Here is a 17078-nt window from a genome sequence, read left to right as displayed (position 1 = left end):
GGGGAAAGATTCTTAACCAGCAATGAAGGCTCTTGTGGAAAGGTGGCAATGGCTACCTGTCTTTTTTGTTTATTGCCATTTTGCAGCTAACAACAACTTTATTATAAGATGATGAATGGGGAGTTTCATTGCCGATTACGCTACCCCATTCATTTATTCCATATTCATTTACGTATTTATTTCCTATACTGTTAGGGACCGTCACAGTTACGAGTGCATAACGTGTACGATGCAAGTAATCAGAGCCGTAGCGAGGGGGGGGGGGGGGGCGAGAGGGGCAGCCGCCCCAAGCGCCTTCGCCAGAGAAGGCGTCGAACGGCAGGCCCTGGCAGGTTTGTTGGACAGTATAAAGTGGGAAGGAAGAGAAATTTACGATCTCGGCAGTGCAAATAAGCGTGTTTTTCTCTCTCTTTGTTTACACAGCTTCTGACAACAAATGGGAGGGGGGGGGGGGTCACGTTTACCCTGCCCTTGGCGCACACTCGCCTCGCGACGGCTCTGCAAGTAACGATAGTGTAAGTAAGGATAATGTAATGTAGTAATAAGTTACGATAATGTAACGATACAAGTGTAGCAGCACTGCTAATCATCAAGTCGATTTACGCTTACGGTAAGTCAGACAAACGCGACTCGCAATAGACCTCTCCCTGTTTGTAAACAAATGACGTCATAGTGTTCGACAGCGCCACCAATTTGGTAGACTTGAACTACGCTCGAAGCTAGGCGCGAACAATATCGCGCACGAAAGCCACGGAGGGGCTTTCTGTGAAATTTCGTAATTTCGGAAATTTCGAAATTTCACGAAATTACCCAACGAGGGGAATCCCCTCATGAGGGGATTACGATGGTCCCTGAGAGGGACGCGACCTTCGGTCCTACTTTTCTTTCAATAGGAGGCAGCGAACAATTGCCCATTCGTGGAACCCAGCCCTCCCCTTCCGATTTGTTTCGGTTTTAGTCTATGTGTATCAACGTTACAATGACGTTTCTCGGGTAGACAACACCCAATCAATATCACACTCAAGCGTAACAAGTACGTTGTGTCTACGAAAACGAATTAATATATGGGCTGAGAAGTATACCTTTTCCTTTCTCAGTTTAAGTTATTAAGTCGAGAAGAAAAAAAAAAAAAAGAGAAACACTGTCAAGGAGCCCGCGTAGAGGGAAACACACACATAACATGAAAAATGGTTAGGAGCAACTAAGATTTATTTTAACAAGAACTTTCGTGCAAGAGACTGCACTTCTTCAGGTTACAAGTGCGAAGTTTTGTAAGTGCACTAAAAGTGCACTTAGTTTTGTAACCTGAAGAAGTGCAGTCTCTTGCACGAAAGCTCTTGTTCAAATAAATCTTAGTTGCTCCTAACCGTTGTTCATGTTTAAGTTATTAAAACAGACTTTCATTTGAAACTTTTATATACGTATGCCATACATTTTCATTACTGGTTATGAGTATATATTGACTTCGTGTTCCGTTTTGCGTCTCCCACTTTTCCCTGTGCCTTTTTCCCTTTCCCAGGGAACTGTTACCTTCTTACAAGCACAGTGTCGTACCGAAAAGTTATCGGTTGGGTTCAAGTTCGGGTTCTCACATGAAGGAATGAAGGTCCGTATCCGTTCAAATCGGTTGGCGAAAAAAAAAAAAAAACGATTCAAAAGCCGTCCGTTGCACATAATCTGTACGATGAAGGTGTACACTCTTAGAAATGAACTTCACTGCATAGCATGCTCCTAGCCAACCATATCATCTCGAATGATCGTTATCTGCCCTGATTTGTGGAAAACGGTAGGCGTACGCCAGTTTTGTGACAATTATGAACCGCATAAGTGTCACAGAAAAGGCGTACGCCTACCGTTTTGAACAAATCAGGGCAGATAACGATATCATTCGAGATGATGGTATTGGCTAGGAGCGTGCTATGCGGTGAAGTTCATTTTTAAGAGTGCACGCCATCATCTCGAATGATATCATTGTATGCCCTGATTTGTTGAAATCGGGAGGCGTACGCCTTTTCGGTGACAATTATGAACAGCATAAGTGTCACAAAAAAGGCGTACGGCTCCCGCTCTCAACAAATCAGGGCAGATAATGATCATTCGAGATGCATCATAGGAGCGTGCTATGCGGTGAAGTTCATTTCTAAGAGTGTAGGTGTAATCTAAAACCGATTTTGGGTAATTTAAATGCTTCTGAAGCGTTATTTGAACGGGTAACCGAAATTTCTTGAATCGGTTCGGCCTCCGGTTCGGTTTGCACTTCGGCAACATTGAAATTTCGGTAGTCGTAATCCAGGCCGATACAAGCGCAGCCGAAGCCAATAGCCAATAGCGTTGAATGTTGAAGTTCAATGTGCGTGTCGCTGTCGCGTCGCACACTGCCATAGTGCTGCAAGTTTTCTTCTGGAATACATTTTGAGCATCTGTGCGCTATGACTACAACAAAAATTGTTGCAATTGAGTCGTGCGGACCAGAAGTACAGCAGACGTATGTAAAGTTCGACAACGGTGACCAAATTTTCGTGGCTAAAAGGGTGCAAAAGAAATGGTCGTCGATTCGCAATGTTTTATATGTAAGAAGGCTGTCCTTTTGAATTCGGATGTTAATGACAAATATTACGATGCGTTTTTGTAATAGTGGTAGTTATTTGTGTGTCGGCTGCCCGCATGTGTTTGTGAAGCATTCAGCACAGCTGCTAAGCACCCGCGTCACCTGCGATCTAATAGTGTTTTCCGTACACTTCTAGGACGTCTTTCTGCCTGCAGGCTTTCCTGAAAGCGTCAGCGGAGATTATATTGAATATCAGATATGGGACAGCATACAGGTGCGTATGAAGAGCTATTTATGATGGCTTCCGTAGATTATTAACCACTGGCTAATGAGAAAAGAAAGAGAGAACCTCTGTCAAGTGCGAAGGAAGTTATTACCTGAGATATGACCTCAACATACAGGCATTTGCAAGTGCAATAACCGGTACTCTCGCTACTCAAGCGGTATTCACTGGAGTTGGTGTCGGAGACCAAACTGCGTCTGTGCTAGCTGCCACAACCACATGGATATTAAAAGGTAAACAATGTGATATAGCATGTTGGTACTAGCTCGGAGCTCTGTACCTTCTATTTCCAGATGGAATGGGAATGGTTGGAAGAATAGTTTTTGCCTGGTGTCAAGGGTGAGGAATAACAGCAGGCACAGTACGTTGACATTTACGTTAATGTTAATGCGTACTGCGTGTTTTGTTCCAGTTCAAATCTCGATTACGACTCGAAGAAATGGAGGTAATTTCAATATGACCCTCAACGTGGGTCAGAGGATATCTGTGTAAGCATGGTTGAATTTTCCAGGTTGTTCGCTGATGTTTTGAACGATTCTGCAATCATCTTGGAGATGTCATCTCAGTACTTCAAAAATTACATTACGCCCATATTGTGCATATCCAGTGTTGCCAAAGTGAGTATCACAAAATTCGTACTGTAAGAAGCCCGACAGCGAACGCTGCCAGACTTTCCGTATCAGCCTTTACGTACGTAAGCACGTAGTGGCAGAGAAGAACATGCAGTCATGTTGTGACGTTGTACATACAGGATATCGAGGTCACCTGAGCACTGAAAATTGCTGCTAGTACTGTTTGTTTGTGTAGCACAAACAAATTGTTTATCCACATTGTAAGGTATATGTGAAGCCACAGCAATTTTTGTGCGGACAAACCTGCCTGAGTGGTCTGATAAAAAATATTAAATCTCAGCCACTGCTTAATACAGATTGATGGTTGCTGAACACGTTAAACTGGGACTCTGCAAGAAAATAACAACAAAGGTTGTGCTATACTGTACTCTTTAGGCTGTTAGGAACATGTTTACATCAACAGTACGTGGGGTTTTTCCTTTTTTGATGTCAATTGTCTGACGTCTCTGGCGAAATCCAGGGAAATGTGTTGATCATTTTCTTGTCTTTTGCGATTCATTGAAAAATTGTAGCACATGAGTAACAAGCGCAATATTATTTTTTACGGGTGGGATGCATAAGGGTACCAATACCAGCAGAATATCTGTTTGTGGTCATCGTGCAACATGGTTCCATTGTGTCGTATAGTGGACTACAGGTTTTCCCACCGATTTTAATCCAAGTGCCAACTAACTTAATCCATGTGCCACGCAAACTTTATGGGGCACGGATTAATTTAGCTGGCACTTAGATTAAAATCGCAGGGAAAACATGTAGTCATATCAAAATAATGTAGTGAGTCTGCTCTAATAACTTGTGGCACTATTAAAAAATCTACTTAGTTGTAGCACGGTCTCTTTGTCATAATATGCTAGCAGGTCATACTGCAACACTGCAAGTGGAAAGGCAATGTACTTCACCATTAGCATATTGGCCTGGGCTTGTCGTGCTGCTGGCAACCTTGCTACTAATGAATGTTACGTCGACCAATGACAAAAGATGCTCCCCTTTTTTTTTGTAGTCCATTGTAGGTGTCGCCGGTGGAGCAACCCGAGCAGCCCTCACTCAACATCAAGCTCGTAACAACAACATGGCTGACGTCAGCGCGAAAGATGGAAGTCAAGAAACACTCGTAAATTTGGCAGCCTTCCTGTGCAGTCTTCTCCTGTTACGTTTCTTGCTACTAAATCAGCTGTAAGTCTGCGTGCATTGACACCCTTGCTGTGTACACCATAGCTGACGTTCACAGAGTCCCTTTCGTTTCAGGTTGATGTACACCATTTTCGTCACCTTCACCGCGCTGCATATCGTCAGCAATTACAAGGCTGTTTCTTGCCTCGTCATGGAGACATTCAACAGGGCTCGGTTCAAGATTGTGGTCAAACGCTTCCTGGAAGGCAACGGGGGTACAATGTCTGTCGCCGACATCAACGCGGCCGAGCCCGTGTGGTTTTCTTGTTCATCGCGGAAGGTTAACATCCGCCTAGGTGCCCCGGTGTCGTCCGTTGGCTTGAGCTACCGGGAGTTGTGCCGGAGAACCGAAAGCCTAGCGTACGACGACAGAGCGAGGTACCTGGTGAAACTCTCGAAGCACGAAAAGAAAGGCGTCCTCAGCATCAACGTTGTTCTGCACGAGCAGTGTACGGTGAGGGACCAGATGGAGGCCATGTTCCACAGCTTTCTTCTGGAATTTGTGCTGCTCGGAAATTTGGCGGTGAACGCAGGCGCACCCTGGTTCTCCGGCGTACGGACGTTGGAAGATCTGGCTCAGAATCCGGTGCTTCACGAGCAACAGCTGGTAGCCCTCTCTAGGGCAGTCGCTAAGGAACAGTTCAAGGAACTTTGGAAGGGAATCGCCGGTTCCGAGTGGCGGACCGACTACGTGTTGTTCGGTGCGAGCGAGTGGAGAGCGGTGTGGAACGTGAAGGGCATCAGCCGGCCGGAGCACTCCCACCTAAGTTTGGCCACGGAGTAGATGTGCATAATTTAAGTTCTTCAATAAACGAGTCTTATTTTGTCTTTTCTATGATGATGCTTACTTTGTAAATAAACGATGTGTCGCAGGCCCATAATGCAAAATTAAGGTTGTACATACAGGGATTTTTCCCGCAACCCCCCCAAAAGATAATGCATACAGCTCCCAGAATACCTGCGAAAAAGGCCACAAAAATCCCCAAAGCCAGCAGATACATGTCACCCCCACCCCCTACATAGTCGCGTAGCCACGAAAACAATTTACGTGGGGGTGAAGATTTCAATCTCTCAAATGCACTATCAAGGGTATGATTTGGGGCATGTAGCCCCTTCCTCTAGCTTGCCCTACAAATTCTAACATCCCCTTGAGATGAAAACACTGTACTAACCTTTTGAAGCAGCACGGTGAACCATGCTGATGACCGCAAGTAATTTCAGTGGTATATGAAATAATTAGGGACCTCATGAGCGAATTAAATAGCGGATGATTGAGGTGGCAATATGTGATGTGATTGCAATGTTTTTACTAGAGCTGTCTTATACAAAAGGACGTTCTCGTAGACCATGACTTTTCTCAGACCGCAAACCATGCTATTCTTCCTCGTTGATGCAACAGTGTGAATTTTCTTGCACACGGCAAGGAGAGTGTTATTTATTAAAGAAATTAAATTAAATTAATTAATTTGGAAGCTATATGTTCCTCTAGCGTTAGAGGCAGGGTTATCAGAAGTCCCTTACCGCTTACTTCTTTGCTCAACAAAAAATGATGTCGGCGGTACGTTTCTTTTTTTTTTTTTTTTTCATGCGCTCTCTTTATTGCCCCCCCGCAACCCGCTGTTATGTCCACTTTTCTACCTTCATAAGCGTGGTCTCAACCCATTTGGATGTCTTTCCTCTTACCTGCAACCTTAAAATAGAAACTTCACCGCATAGCACGCTCCTGGCCAACCATCATATCGCATGACATCGTTCTCTCCCCTGATTTGCTGGAAACAGGAGGCGTATGCGTTTTTTGTGACAATTATGAACGGCATAAGTGTCACAAAAAAGGCATACGCCCCCTCCCCGAGTTCGTGGGGATATCCTGCAAAGCGTGCTTTCACTGCAATAGCACAGCGTACGCAGGAGGAGCAACCAACCAAGTAGTAACGGCGTCTCTCAGGCTCTTACTGATGGAGTGTGACAATAGTGAGGCGGTATACCCGTGAGACTTGCTTATACAGTCGTTTGTATATATTGTGGACACTTTTGATCCCTAAAACAAAAACCGTCCATTGGTCCTCATTACCGCGTATTAACGAGACAAAAAGATACGAACACTGGGAATCGTCTTATTATCGTGTGAGCTTTCATGCAGTGGACTGCGTTTCAATAATATACAGTACAGTTCGTGTTTTTATCGCTTGTGTTGACCATGCTCGCAGGCACCCGATTGCGACTGATCACGCGCACACACACAAAAAAAACATAGAAGAAAAATAGGTAGTAAAGCAGCACACATGTATGACTATGTGCAGCTCGAAGTAGACAAAATCATGAGCGCGTAGTGCTAGTCGTCATTGTCCTCGAAACAACAAAGAACGAAGTTCTGTTTGCGACGCCAGTGCATTCAGTGCAATTTGTTGCTAACTCTACGGCTGGAAGATACCGTTCAGAACACCTTTGTTCTCCGAAAAAAAAAAAAAAAAAAAGAAATGTTCCTGTGTCGCATATGGCGAAAGATATGTTCAGTGATGCGCAAAGTTCCCACGATACCCATGTAATCCATAATGTCGAGACAGAAATGCACAGAAAGGAAACATCCTGTATAACTTCATCTTTGTGACATCAGGACACTCTTCTAAACCCTGCATGCACTCCTGTAACTCCTGTGCAGACACAAGTGGTGGAATCAGACGCCGGAAGAAAAATTTAGAAAATCGCACGATTCAGGTATATTTGTCTCAAGAGGTACTAGATATACATCTGATTCCTAGCCGCCACCACACACACTACAGTACTGTGCACACAAGCACGCAATCTTCCGATGACCGCATGGTTTATAGTGACCCCGGTTATAGCGATCGACCCCGACAGCGATGTTGTGGTTATAGCGAGCACTGTGGGAGTTACTCTCTCCTATTGTGCTAATTATAATTACACCGATGTCCTATCAGCCTCAATTGCTTATCTGCGCCGTCCGTACAGTAAATGGCGATCAGCAGCCCAACGGTTGTCAGGATTGAACCCAACAGGGATCCGGTGAACATGTAGGATCCGCTGCGCCACAGTACCGACAGAATGACGCCCACCATGATGGTTCCTGTTCCGCAGAGCACCAGCACCCAGATCCCGATGTTACGAACCACATCGAAAATGTCCGTTCGCTTCGTGGGGCGTCCCAGGAAGATATCGCTCTCGCGTAAGCGTTGTGTCCGCCCCGACACGGCCAGGTGCGGAGCAGACCCCAGAGCGATAGGCCTAAAATCGTCGCTTCCGATGGTCGAACAAGGACGACGCGATTCGTCCTCAGCCTGGTCAAAGTCGTCGAGGTTCACCACGGCCACGGCGTCGTCCTTGGACTTGAGGGGAACAGTGAGGTCAATGCGTAAATTTTCTTCGGGGGCATCGAGTAGGTCAGCGGGCTTTCGAGTCTTCCCAGGTTCGTCAAGGGGCCGGTTACTCGTTATACATCCGAGAGAGGTCGATTGTCCTAGCAAGGACCTGTGTCCCTGATGCTGGTCCGTATCTGTTCCGGCAGGTACGCACGAAGGACGCGTGATGCCGTGGGGTGGTTCAGACATGGTTTGCACGTCGTCCACGAATTTCCTGTGCGCTCTTGAAGTTTGAAACGGAGTGGACCGCTGGTTTCTGACCAGTTCTACGCGCTCTGTCGCCGAGCAATGGAGTGTCGAGTCATGCTCCCCAGTGCTGCTCGAATCAGAACTCTGCATGCCTGAGAAGCGCCAGTCACTCGTACCCTGAAGACGCTTGGTCGGACTTCTTGCAGCGCACTGGCTGTATTTTTCGTAAACGCTGTCGATATGTCGGACGGCGGCTGCGGCAGGTCTCTTGGGAAACGACAGAGATCCGCCTGCTGGGGTCGGTAAAATGTTGACGAATGTTTCGGTTGCTCGTCCAAGGAAACATGGCCGTCCTGGAGACGCTGGAAGGTATATGAACGGCTGTGAGACATCTGTGCGGGAGTACGGTTCAATGTGAGGCGGCTAACAGCATTGGGCATCGCCACTGGGATCAACGACCGGAAAGTCATTCTTCCAAAGTGTCCGCGACATATTTTAGCCCCCCCCCCCCCCCCTTGGTACGCACTACACTCTTAAAAATGAACTTCACCGCATAGCACGCTCTTAGCCAACCATCATGTCGAATGATTACGTTATCTGCCATGATTTGTTAAAAACGGGAGGCGTACGCCTTTTTTGTGACACTTATGTTGTTCATAATTGTCACAAAAATGGCGTACGCCTCCCGTTTTCAACAAATCAGGGCAGATAACGATATCATTCGACATGATGGTTGTCTAAGAGCGTGCTATGCGGTGAAGTTCAGTTTTAAGAGTGTAGGGGGTGCGGGCATGAGACTGTGGCGCCGGTTAGATCAGAAGGTCCTCAGTAAAGATGGCGGATCGCCTTCCAGAAACGGGCGATAACATTTAATTTCTGTACGTTTCACGCGATATACGAGGGTCATTCCTGTTTAATTTCGTTCGTAATTAGTTCCTCTTTTACGTAAAAGCGTTTGATTTTTGTTTTTATTGTTTTTTCTTTAAAAAAAGTCAAGTGGTCCCGATACGGAACTACATCCAAATTGATTTGGTGCTGCAGATATCTTTTATCCATATCTTACCTGAGCGTGTTCCATGAAGGGGCGTAAATCCCTTTTGAGGGAAACGTTGCAAAGGGACAATACGAACGCCCTCTGACTGGCTAACGTCTGCACTTTTCACTTTGCCGGCGACGTCTTTGGCTGCCATATTCGAACTAAACGATATACCACGTCTTCCTATCGCACAGGTTCTGCTCTGTCAGGTGCTACAAAAGGAACGTCTTAGCGTAGAAGGGTGGTACTGCCGCGAATTGCTGTCGTGGTGACCATGGTTCTTTACGTTCTGGAACCAATAACGACGACGATGGCATGAACTTGAAATGGTGTCACGTGACCCCACAGGCGCGTTTCCTTCCACGTGCTGCAGAGTGTTGCTGAACTAACGTTGACGTCATTACACAAAGAGGGGCGAAAATATTCTTTACTTATCAAATTGGGAGTCTGCAATCGAACTTTTAGGTTACGTGTTCTACATCCTACGTAACACGTTCCTAACCGCGCGTGTATCCACACGGAAGCCCATGTTTTCGCGCTCAGTTAATTTTTTCTACACTGAGTATGGCTTCCAGGATTTTTTTGTAGCTTTCGCACGCATAAATACGCCGTCGTGCGCCACCGGAAGTTCCTCGGCTAAGTAGACAACGAGTTACATGTAAAAATGCGGGTCATGTTTTTCTGCACACACCCTGTACATCACCCGAATTCGCTACGAGCAGGAGCCAAAATAGCGCCCACGAGGGATGAAAACTGCTCCATATGTTACGCATGTTCGATGAGCAGTTGTAGTGCTGCGCTCGTCTGTCTCCTCTCGTGTTCCTGTCTGTGTCAAACTTTCTTACAAATACAGCGCAACCAGAAGAAGAAGGCACTGTGGTGGGTGGAACCATAGTGGAACCGTGAAACTATACTTGCGCACACTGCACAGCATCTCAGCACCTCTTTTTGTCCACTCTGTAGCCAGAAAACTGTTTGGGAGGGGATTCTATGGGGACTTTACATGGGGGAGCAGGATTTTCCCCTTGTTTCCCTCTCCCAAATCTACCAAAGGTACGATTTTGGGGGTTTGAACCCCCTCCCCCTTGGCTACGCCCCTGTGTCCACTGTCTGTTACGCACACATTCATTGTCCCCATCGACCATATCTAAGAAACATAGTCGCGTTTAGTCAATAGTTTAGCACTGGCCAGTCTCCCTTGGGGGATGACGGCAAGAAGCTAAGGAAGAAGAAGGAGGAGAAGAAGAGCTGGCTTGTCGTCTATTGCCCCGTGCTAAGCGCCACTGCGGAGGAAGACGAAGAAGAAAAAGAAGCTGGCCGATCTCCCTTGTGGCTAATGGCCATTCTCCGTGGGTCGAAGAAGAAGAAGCTTGTCGACAGAGCTACTGTTCCTAGTGGTGGAAGAAGAAGAAGAAGATGCTGTGCCGAATACTCTTCATCTACTTGCAATGCAACGGTAACCGAATCCTGCACTGTATAGGAGCTCATCCTTATGTTTTCATCAAATCACCGCGAGCAGTGGGGTATACTATGGCCTGTCGGGATGAAAACCCCTACAGCCATATCCTCCTAAGTCTCTGCCACGGAATGTGCTATGGCTGTTGAAACTGCTCCAAGGGGCGCTCGGGTGACGGTGGTTTTATCCGGTTGGATTATGTCGAGTGCGTTTAGGTTAGGTGCGCCTAGTGCCTTGGGGGAGGGGGGGGGGGAGAAGCAGTGGAGTCACTATAGGGGGTGCAGTCCGCACCTGGTGACGCGACGGAAGGGGGTGACGCACCTCACAGTGCCGCTTCGTTTCTACGGACTATTTTTAGTATTGGGGAGTAAATTTTAGGACTAGGGGACTAAAATATGGAAGTATTTGCAATCCAGGGGACTAGAAGCTGTAATTGCTCCTCAGCTTAATCCCTTTTTCTCTTTTTTTGAAGTGTATTTCAATTTAGAGTATATTTCTTAGAGCGTATTGGCTGACGTCTTACAGCTGTCTGGGCGTCAGTGCGAGAACGTTGGCATTACTACATCCCACAATGCTACGTACCAGGACCACAGCCAATCAGTAAGCTGGTTTCGCTTCTCAGAGAGTATCGGGTTCTGCTGTTCTGGAATCTCTGGATTTCATTTTTGTACGCGTGAATAGGCAATGTAAAAATCCGTCTGCGAAATCCTTTCCCAAATGTCATATGTCTCGCAGTTCCACGTGAATGGGGCCAAGAGTGGAGCTCCTGCAACGGGCCCGTCCAGTCTCCGGTTCTGTTGCTGCCCCACAAATCGGTGGGAATCAGCGTGCCAGAGTTGCACTTCCGGTTGTTCTCCTCTCCGATTGCAAATCCAGTCGTCATCAACACGGGAAGGACAGGTAATGCCCAACGGTAAACCAACAACGCAGGTGTCGTCGGTGAAAGTAACAACGCGAATCTGGGTTCTTGCTGTTTATTTTGGTAGGCTTCTGAGCCAAGTGAATGTCCGGCTTTTAGGCTGAATACGATATTGGGAAGCTACACATGCAGTGATTTAGCAGCCGAGACAATCATTTTCTCCTCGTGGGTGTTTCATTCCGCGAGAAGAAATAGTGCCCCTTTAAGAGTGTACAGCTGCACTATACGAATTTTTCTCGCTTTCTGTAAACACTAAGCGCAAGTATGCATGGCTGTTTCTCTCTGGAACGCAGTCCGCTTGAAATCCAGCATGCCCAAGCCATTAGTGACAGGCAGCATCCTAACGGAGGAGTACATCTTCGAACAGGCTGAGTTTCACTGGGGCAAAGATGACCACGCAGGCAGCGAACATATCATCGACGGTATGAGCTATGCCATGGAGGTGAGTCATCCGTCTGTAGTCACACGCGCTGTTGGCTATTGGGAATATATATAGTCCAGCCTCCATGTAGTCTTTACACACCGTAAGAAGTTCCGACAACGAGGCAAGCATATTACATGAGAAATTCCGCAAAGGACAGACGTTCACCGCACCTGTAAAACGACGTCGATATTTACAAGCAACGGAAATGTAGGTATAAGAGAATGACCATATCCCTTGACGGTATGCCCAGGCTCGACAGGTCCGGTTGAGTAACGTTCAGGTTTGAGCCCTCATGCTCTCGACATGCACAGACAATCGAATCTGTTTAAAGAGACTATATCGCCTCCGGAAAGGTGTGTATCAGAGTCACTAAATAGGGGTACAGAGTATCGCATTCCTTTTCCGCGCCGGAACAACCACTCGGTGGCCGCGATTGGGCCGATCGTGCCACGTGGTTTCTACTTCCAAGAACGCGTCGTCCATGTTGAGTCCCCTCCATCCAAAACCGGTTTCCTCGCTTGCGAGCTGGTTCGTCTGCGCGCAGTTCTCCGGCGGAGAAAGTGGGGAATGGCGTCTCATTGCTAGGCGATGCAGTCGCGCCGGACCCAATATGGCGGTCTCGCTCGCCGGCGTGGCTCAGTGTCGCTACTCTGCTCCGCATTTAGTGACTCTACACTCTTAAAAATGAGTTTCACCGCATAGCACGCTCCTAGCCAACCATCATCTCGAATGATATTGTTATCTGCACGGATTTGTTGAAAACGGGAGGCGTACCCCTTTTTTGTGACACTTATGCTGTTCATAATTGTCACAAAAAGGCGTACGCCTCCCGTTTTCAACAAATCAGGGCAGATAACGATATCATTCGAGATAATGGTTGGCTAGGAGCGTGCTATGCGGTGAAGTTCATTTTTAAGAGTGTAGTGTGTATACGGGACCGATAGGGTAATGTTCGGCATCGCTTCACAGCCTACTTGGCCAAGTTTCTCTTCCGAAAACAGCGTACTTATTAAATAAACGAGTTTTAAAGATTCCCACTCCCTCGATCTGCAACTGAGTCAGAATGACGTCAGCCGGGCACACGAATGCACTCTTAGAAATGAACTTCCCCACATAGCGCGCTCCTAGCCAACCATCATCCCGAATGATAACGTTCTCGCCCCTGATTTGTTGAAAACGGGAGGAGGAGCCTATTTTGTGCTCATTATGCACGGCACAAAATAGGCTGCTCCTCCCGTTTTCAACAAATCTAAGGCGAGAACGTTGTCATTCGGGTTGATGGTTGGCTAGGAGCGTGCTATGTGGTGAAGTTTATTTCTAAGAGTGTGGGAGCGCAGCGCGGGAGATTGCCTCCGAGGTCGTCTGCTTGGCGTTTGCACCGCAACGTACTAAAGTGAAAATACTTCGGTAAATACAGTGAACCCTCGTTATTATGACCATGGTCGTTCCCGAAAATTTTGGTCATAATGCGGAATTGTCATATTAACGGGGGGATTTGCAGAGGTTTCACTGCATTGTTCCCCAGGAGTATATATGGTCGTAAAGCGCGTATGTCAGATTATCGGAGGTCATATTAACGAGGGTTCACTGTAAACTTTCGCTTACCAGTGTGAGTGTTCACATTATCATGTTCCGTGGAACACGGTGTTATACGCTATCGGCTGTACAAACACGTGCGACGCGAATTAGAAAGAACATTCCACGAGCCGATCTCGGACCACACCGCGACTTGCACTCCCTCACGGTGGTCGGACGCCAAGGTCTCTCTGCCGCTCCCTGATTGGCCTTGTCCGCGTCAAAGGGCGCTCACTGATTGGCCTTGTCCAAGTGACGTTTACAGAGAGGGAATTGCGGAATGCTCTCAACATCCGCCGTCTGCTCTTGCCACGCATTACATCAAATTACACAGAAAACTCCACTAATTTGCGTCGGATTTGCGTCGTCATTGTCTGTGATGAACGAGGAGTAAAATGTCACTGTAGTTTCGGAATCGACCGCGGCGGATGAGATAGTGTATTTAAAGACTGAGAAATAACCAAGGGATTGTAAGTTCTCTATAGCGGATATTTGCCTGTTCTTTTTTTTTTTTTTTTTTTCGTGTGTGGTTTTAGTGTCGTTTGTGTAAGGATATTCCACATAGTAACTTCCATTTCAGGCGGAGCTGCTCTTTCGAATCCGGAATCCTTCTGCTCGCGTTGACTGTAAAATCTGTCCGCCGGCTTACGTTGGATTTTCTACGCATTTCAAGGTATACGTGTTTTCTCATAGTTTTCTTTCCTAAAGGGGCAGTGAAAGATCACCCCAAAAACTTCCCCTGCTGACTGCCCGGCAGGTTTCACGACAAACAATAGGCGTCAAAGTTGCGCTAATGTGCAAACCTTTTCCCCCCGTGGAATGAAAGATGGCGTTATCTTGACGCCAACACAAAAGGAACGGGATTCATTGGTTGCGTAGTTCGTGACTTCTGAGCAAAAAAAAAAAATCCGTAAAATACGTTTTCTCCCGCGTTCTCCTTCTCAGGAAGGCCGACAATGCGGGCTATCATTGGTCTCCTCAAACGACTTGTCCACTCACCGCGAGAGATCGTTTGAGGGGGCCACCCCGAGGCCACTTTGCATTGGCGTGCCTCCTGAGAAAGAGAGGGAAATGGGAAGCATAAATTACGGTTTCTTTCGATAAGTCACGAACGACGTAACGCATGAATCCCGTTCCCTATGCGTTGGTGTCAAGGTAACGCCATCTTCCTTCCCGCGAGGAGAAAGTCTTGTACTTTAACATGCACGAGAACAATAATCGTAGCTGACATGTAGCGGGTGCGAGAGAGGTCTTTCATCTACACACCCTCTAGAATACCCTGCCCTTCTTCCGGGATCCTGTAAGAGAATGAGTGAGGTCCACGTCACTCCGTGACGTAGCGGAACCCGATGGGAGGGTGTCGTGTCCGTGCGCCCTACCCGTAGCAGACGAATTTTCAGTGCGAAATACTTGATCCCTCGCAACGCCACCTAGATAAAGTAAGCCTTATCGTTCTTATGAGCCCGCCAATCACGATCGTGCTTGCTTTACGGCAGCCGTAGTTGTGAACGCGCGCATATGGGTAGCCACTGGGTATTGCAACAGAAAGCCTGCGTTTGAAGTCGTCTGCGACGTTTCGCTGAGGCAGACAACATATAGCGACTTTGTGCGTCTACGCAACGAAGGGGTGAGAGGAGGCACTAAGCAGGCTCTCCGTATGTAGGTGGCGTTGGCTCATGGCTGCTCGCTACACTGCGAATACGTCACGTTGGACTCCTTGGACCTGCAAAGTCGAGGTCGCTCCTATTTCTGATTTCTATGCTCCTGATGGGCTGCTTGGTGAAGCAGCGTTTCGAGCAACCCTAAATATTATTTCACTGCTCCTTTAATGCAACCCCTTTCGACGACTGGTTCTCAGGACCAATGTTTATGATCAGACTAACCGCAAGCCAGGGCTTTTTGCTGCTCTCTCGCAGACGTCCCGTCGCCGCAACCCGCACCTGGACCCCCTCATTGGAGCCCTGAGTTCTGTGCCGTACGCTCACGACGCGTATCAGTTGGTGATGCCCCTCAGATTGAACGCCTTCATTCCAAACGACACTTCGGAATACTACCTGTACGAAGGGTCACGCACCGTACCACCGTGCTCCGAGAACGTGCTATGGTTCGTCTTCAGGAAACCCATCAGCATTAGTAAAGAACAGGTGCGGACCTATCGCATAAACCGTTATGTAGCTCGAACTTTTGTTTCAAAAACGCACCGGAAAGCTGCTACTAGCTAGAAAGAACTACTATAGTACTACTGGCATGGTTGCTCTATACAGAATTTCCACTGGTTCCTTTGAGACGAACGTCATACCTGGGCGGTGTCTCCGAGTGCAGGGGCAGTTCTGTACCGAATGATCCATTTGGCCCCTGAAATATTTTCTGCTTTGTGCATTTTTACCAGATGAAACCGTTCCGACGGCTTTATGCTTTCGAAAAAGACATCGAATGTAACCAGCACCTTGTGTCCAATATGCGACCTCTTCAAGAAATTGGCAAGTCGCGAGTTCTCTACAGAACTTTCACGTAAGCCTTTCTTGTTCCTGTTCGAACCCAGTAACCATTGCCGATTTATCCAAAAGTACAATCGTTCAGAACAACTCTCACGTGACCTTTCCTTTACAGCAATTCTGCCTCTCGGCCTTTGTCCTTCTGTATCTATTGCGTTACCCTGGGCCTCTCTCTCGTTACAACTCTTAGTACAATTTAGGATACAATTCAAGAACAATAAAATTTGTGAAATGCAGGTTTCTTTGCACATTTATGGTGGTGCGCCGTTGAGTGACCACAGCAAAACGGCATGGGAACTGAGATGTTAATTCGTTTCTCCAATGGCGCTTTTACCCTGATGTTCCTGACGGTCCTTGCCTTCTCGAATCAAGGATCTCGGATCCGCCTCAGGAGAGGTGGAAGAGGAGGATAGAAATATAGCTGACTGGAGGAAGCCCGTCATAGAACGATGTGAATCACATAATCAGCACCAGGATATTGCGATTAGGCGTGCACATGACGTGGTTGAAGCTGGTCACTGTGAACAGCAGGCGAAACGGCGTGTGGGTACCAAACCTGCCAATCATATGTGCGATGGTACTTTCGTAATATAAAATATAATGAAGCAGTTTAGTAGACTTTCAAGATCCATTCTCTTATCCCTTATCCAACATCAACATTCCCAACTTAGTATAGCCACATCTTTGCTACGTCGTCTGGGCATTTTGCTTTTTTCTCTCTTTTTTCTTTTTTTCTTCTTCCTTTTTCGTCGGTGTAATGACACGTTGGATGTAGTGGCCCGATACCTCGGTCGGACGTGAAGTACCTGGTCTTGAAGGTCTGAAACCGGCTCTGGCTATACAAGACAGTCACCATAAGTATATTTATACTTCGTACAATGATACACATTTTGAAAGCGTATGTGAGTGTAGTCTATGCTAGAGCAAAACAAGAAGGCTCCTCGCCCGCTCTTGCTCCTGCGTCACTCTCAAGA

At 47.1% G+C, this 17078-nt stretch overlaps 3 protein-coding genes across 3 annotated transcripts; 2 read left to right on the top strand and 1 right to left on the bottom strand.

Annotated features, from left to right (window-relative positions):
- Window positions 1-2326: 2326 nt before the first annotated feature.
- Window positions 2327-5466, top strand: LOC135370132 (RUS family member 1-like). Its single transcript, XM_064603818.1, has 8 exons — window positions 2327-2570; window positions 2745-2822; window positions 2950-3064; window positions 3125-3170; window positions 3244-3276; window positions 3343-3448; window positions 4464-4636; window positions 4709-5466. The coding sequence occupies exons 1-8, from the start codon at window positions 2430-2432 to the stop codon at window positions 5415-5417; spliced, it is 1401 nt and encodes a 466-aa protein (XP_064459888.1). The 5' UTR covers window positions 2327-2429; the 3' UTR covers window positions 5418-5466.
- A 1855-nt stretch (window positions 5467-7321) lies between these two features.
- LOC135370131 (uncharacterized) lies at window positions 7322-9582 on the bottom strand. The gene is made up of 2 exons (XM_064603817.1): window positions 9263-9582; window positions 7322-8561 (listed from the first exon to the last, which is right to left on the bottom strand). The coding sequence occupies exons 1-2, from the start codon at window positions 9387-9389 to the stop codon at window positions 7543-7545; spliced, it is 1146 nt and encodes a 381-aa protein (XP_064459887.1). The 5' UTR covers window positions 9390-9582; the 3' UTR covers window positions 7322-7542.
- Window positions 9583-10606: 1024 nt separating this feature from the next.
- On the top strand, window positions 10607-16340 carry LOC135370130 (receptor-type tyrosine-protein phosphatase gamma-like). Its single transcript, XM_064603816.1, has 8 exons — window positions 10607-10691; window positions 11217-11291; window positions 11427-11591; window positions 11904-12052; window positions 14190-14282; window positions 15526-15753; window positions 15999-16120; window positions 16220-16340. Exons 1-8 carry the CDS (start codon window positions 10652-10654, stop codon window positions 16302-16304), a joined length of 957 nt encoding a protein of 318 aa, XP_064459886.1. The 5' UTR covers window positions 10607-10651; the 3' UTR covers window positions 16305-16340.
- The last annotated feature ends 738 nt before the right edge of the window (window positions 16341-17078 follow it).

This window comes from Ornithodoros turicata, chromosome 10, assembly GCF_037126465.1.
Source record: "Ornithodoros turicata isolate Travis chromosome 10, ASM3712646v1, whole genome shotgun sequence".
Taxonomy (NCBI): Eukaryota; Metazoa; Arthropoda; class Arachnida; order Ixodida; family Argasidae; genus Ornithodoros; species Ornithodoros turicata.
The sequence above is the reverse complement of the archived record's forward strand: the minus strand, read 5'-3'. Positions and strand labels throughout refer to the sequence as shown.

Coding starts and splice junctions, on each gene's coding strand:
- LOC135370131 (XM_064603817.1), bottom strand. CDS start 9,389: ATGGCAGCCAAAGACGTCGCCGGCAAAGTGAAAAGTGCAGACGTTAGC. Junction 8,562..9,262: donor CCTTCATGGAACACGCTCAG/GTAAGATATGGA, acceptor TATACCTTCCAG/CGTCTCCAGGACGGCCATGT.
- LOC135370130 (XM_064603816.1), top strand. CDS start 10,652: ATGCTGTGCCGAATACTCTTCATCTACTTGCAATGCAACG. Junction 11,592..11,903: donor CATCAACACGGGAAGGACAG/GTAATGCCCAAC, acceptor TCTGGAACGCAG/TCCGCTTGAAATCCAGCATG. Junction 12,053..14,189: donor GTATGAGCTATGCCATGGAG/GTGAGTCATCCG, acceptor CTTCCATTTCAG/GCGGAGCTGCTCTTTCGAAT.
- LOC135370132 (XM_064603818.1), top strand. CDS start 2,430: ATGACTACAACAAAAATTGTTGCAATTGAGTCGTGCGGACCAGAAGTA. Junction 3,171..3,243: donor GTTTTTGCCTGGTGTCAAGG/GTGAGGAATAAC, acceptor GTTTTGTTCCAG/TTCAAATCTCGATTACGACT. Junction 4,637..4,708: donor TTCTTGCTACTAAATCAGCT/GTAAGTCTGCGT, acceptor CTTTCGTTTCAG/GTTGATGTACACCATTTTCG.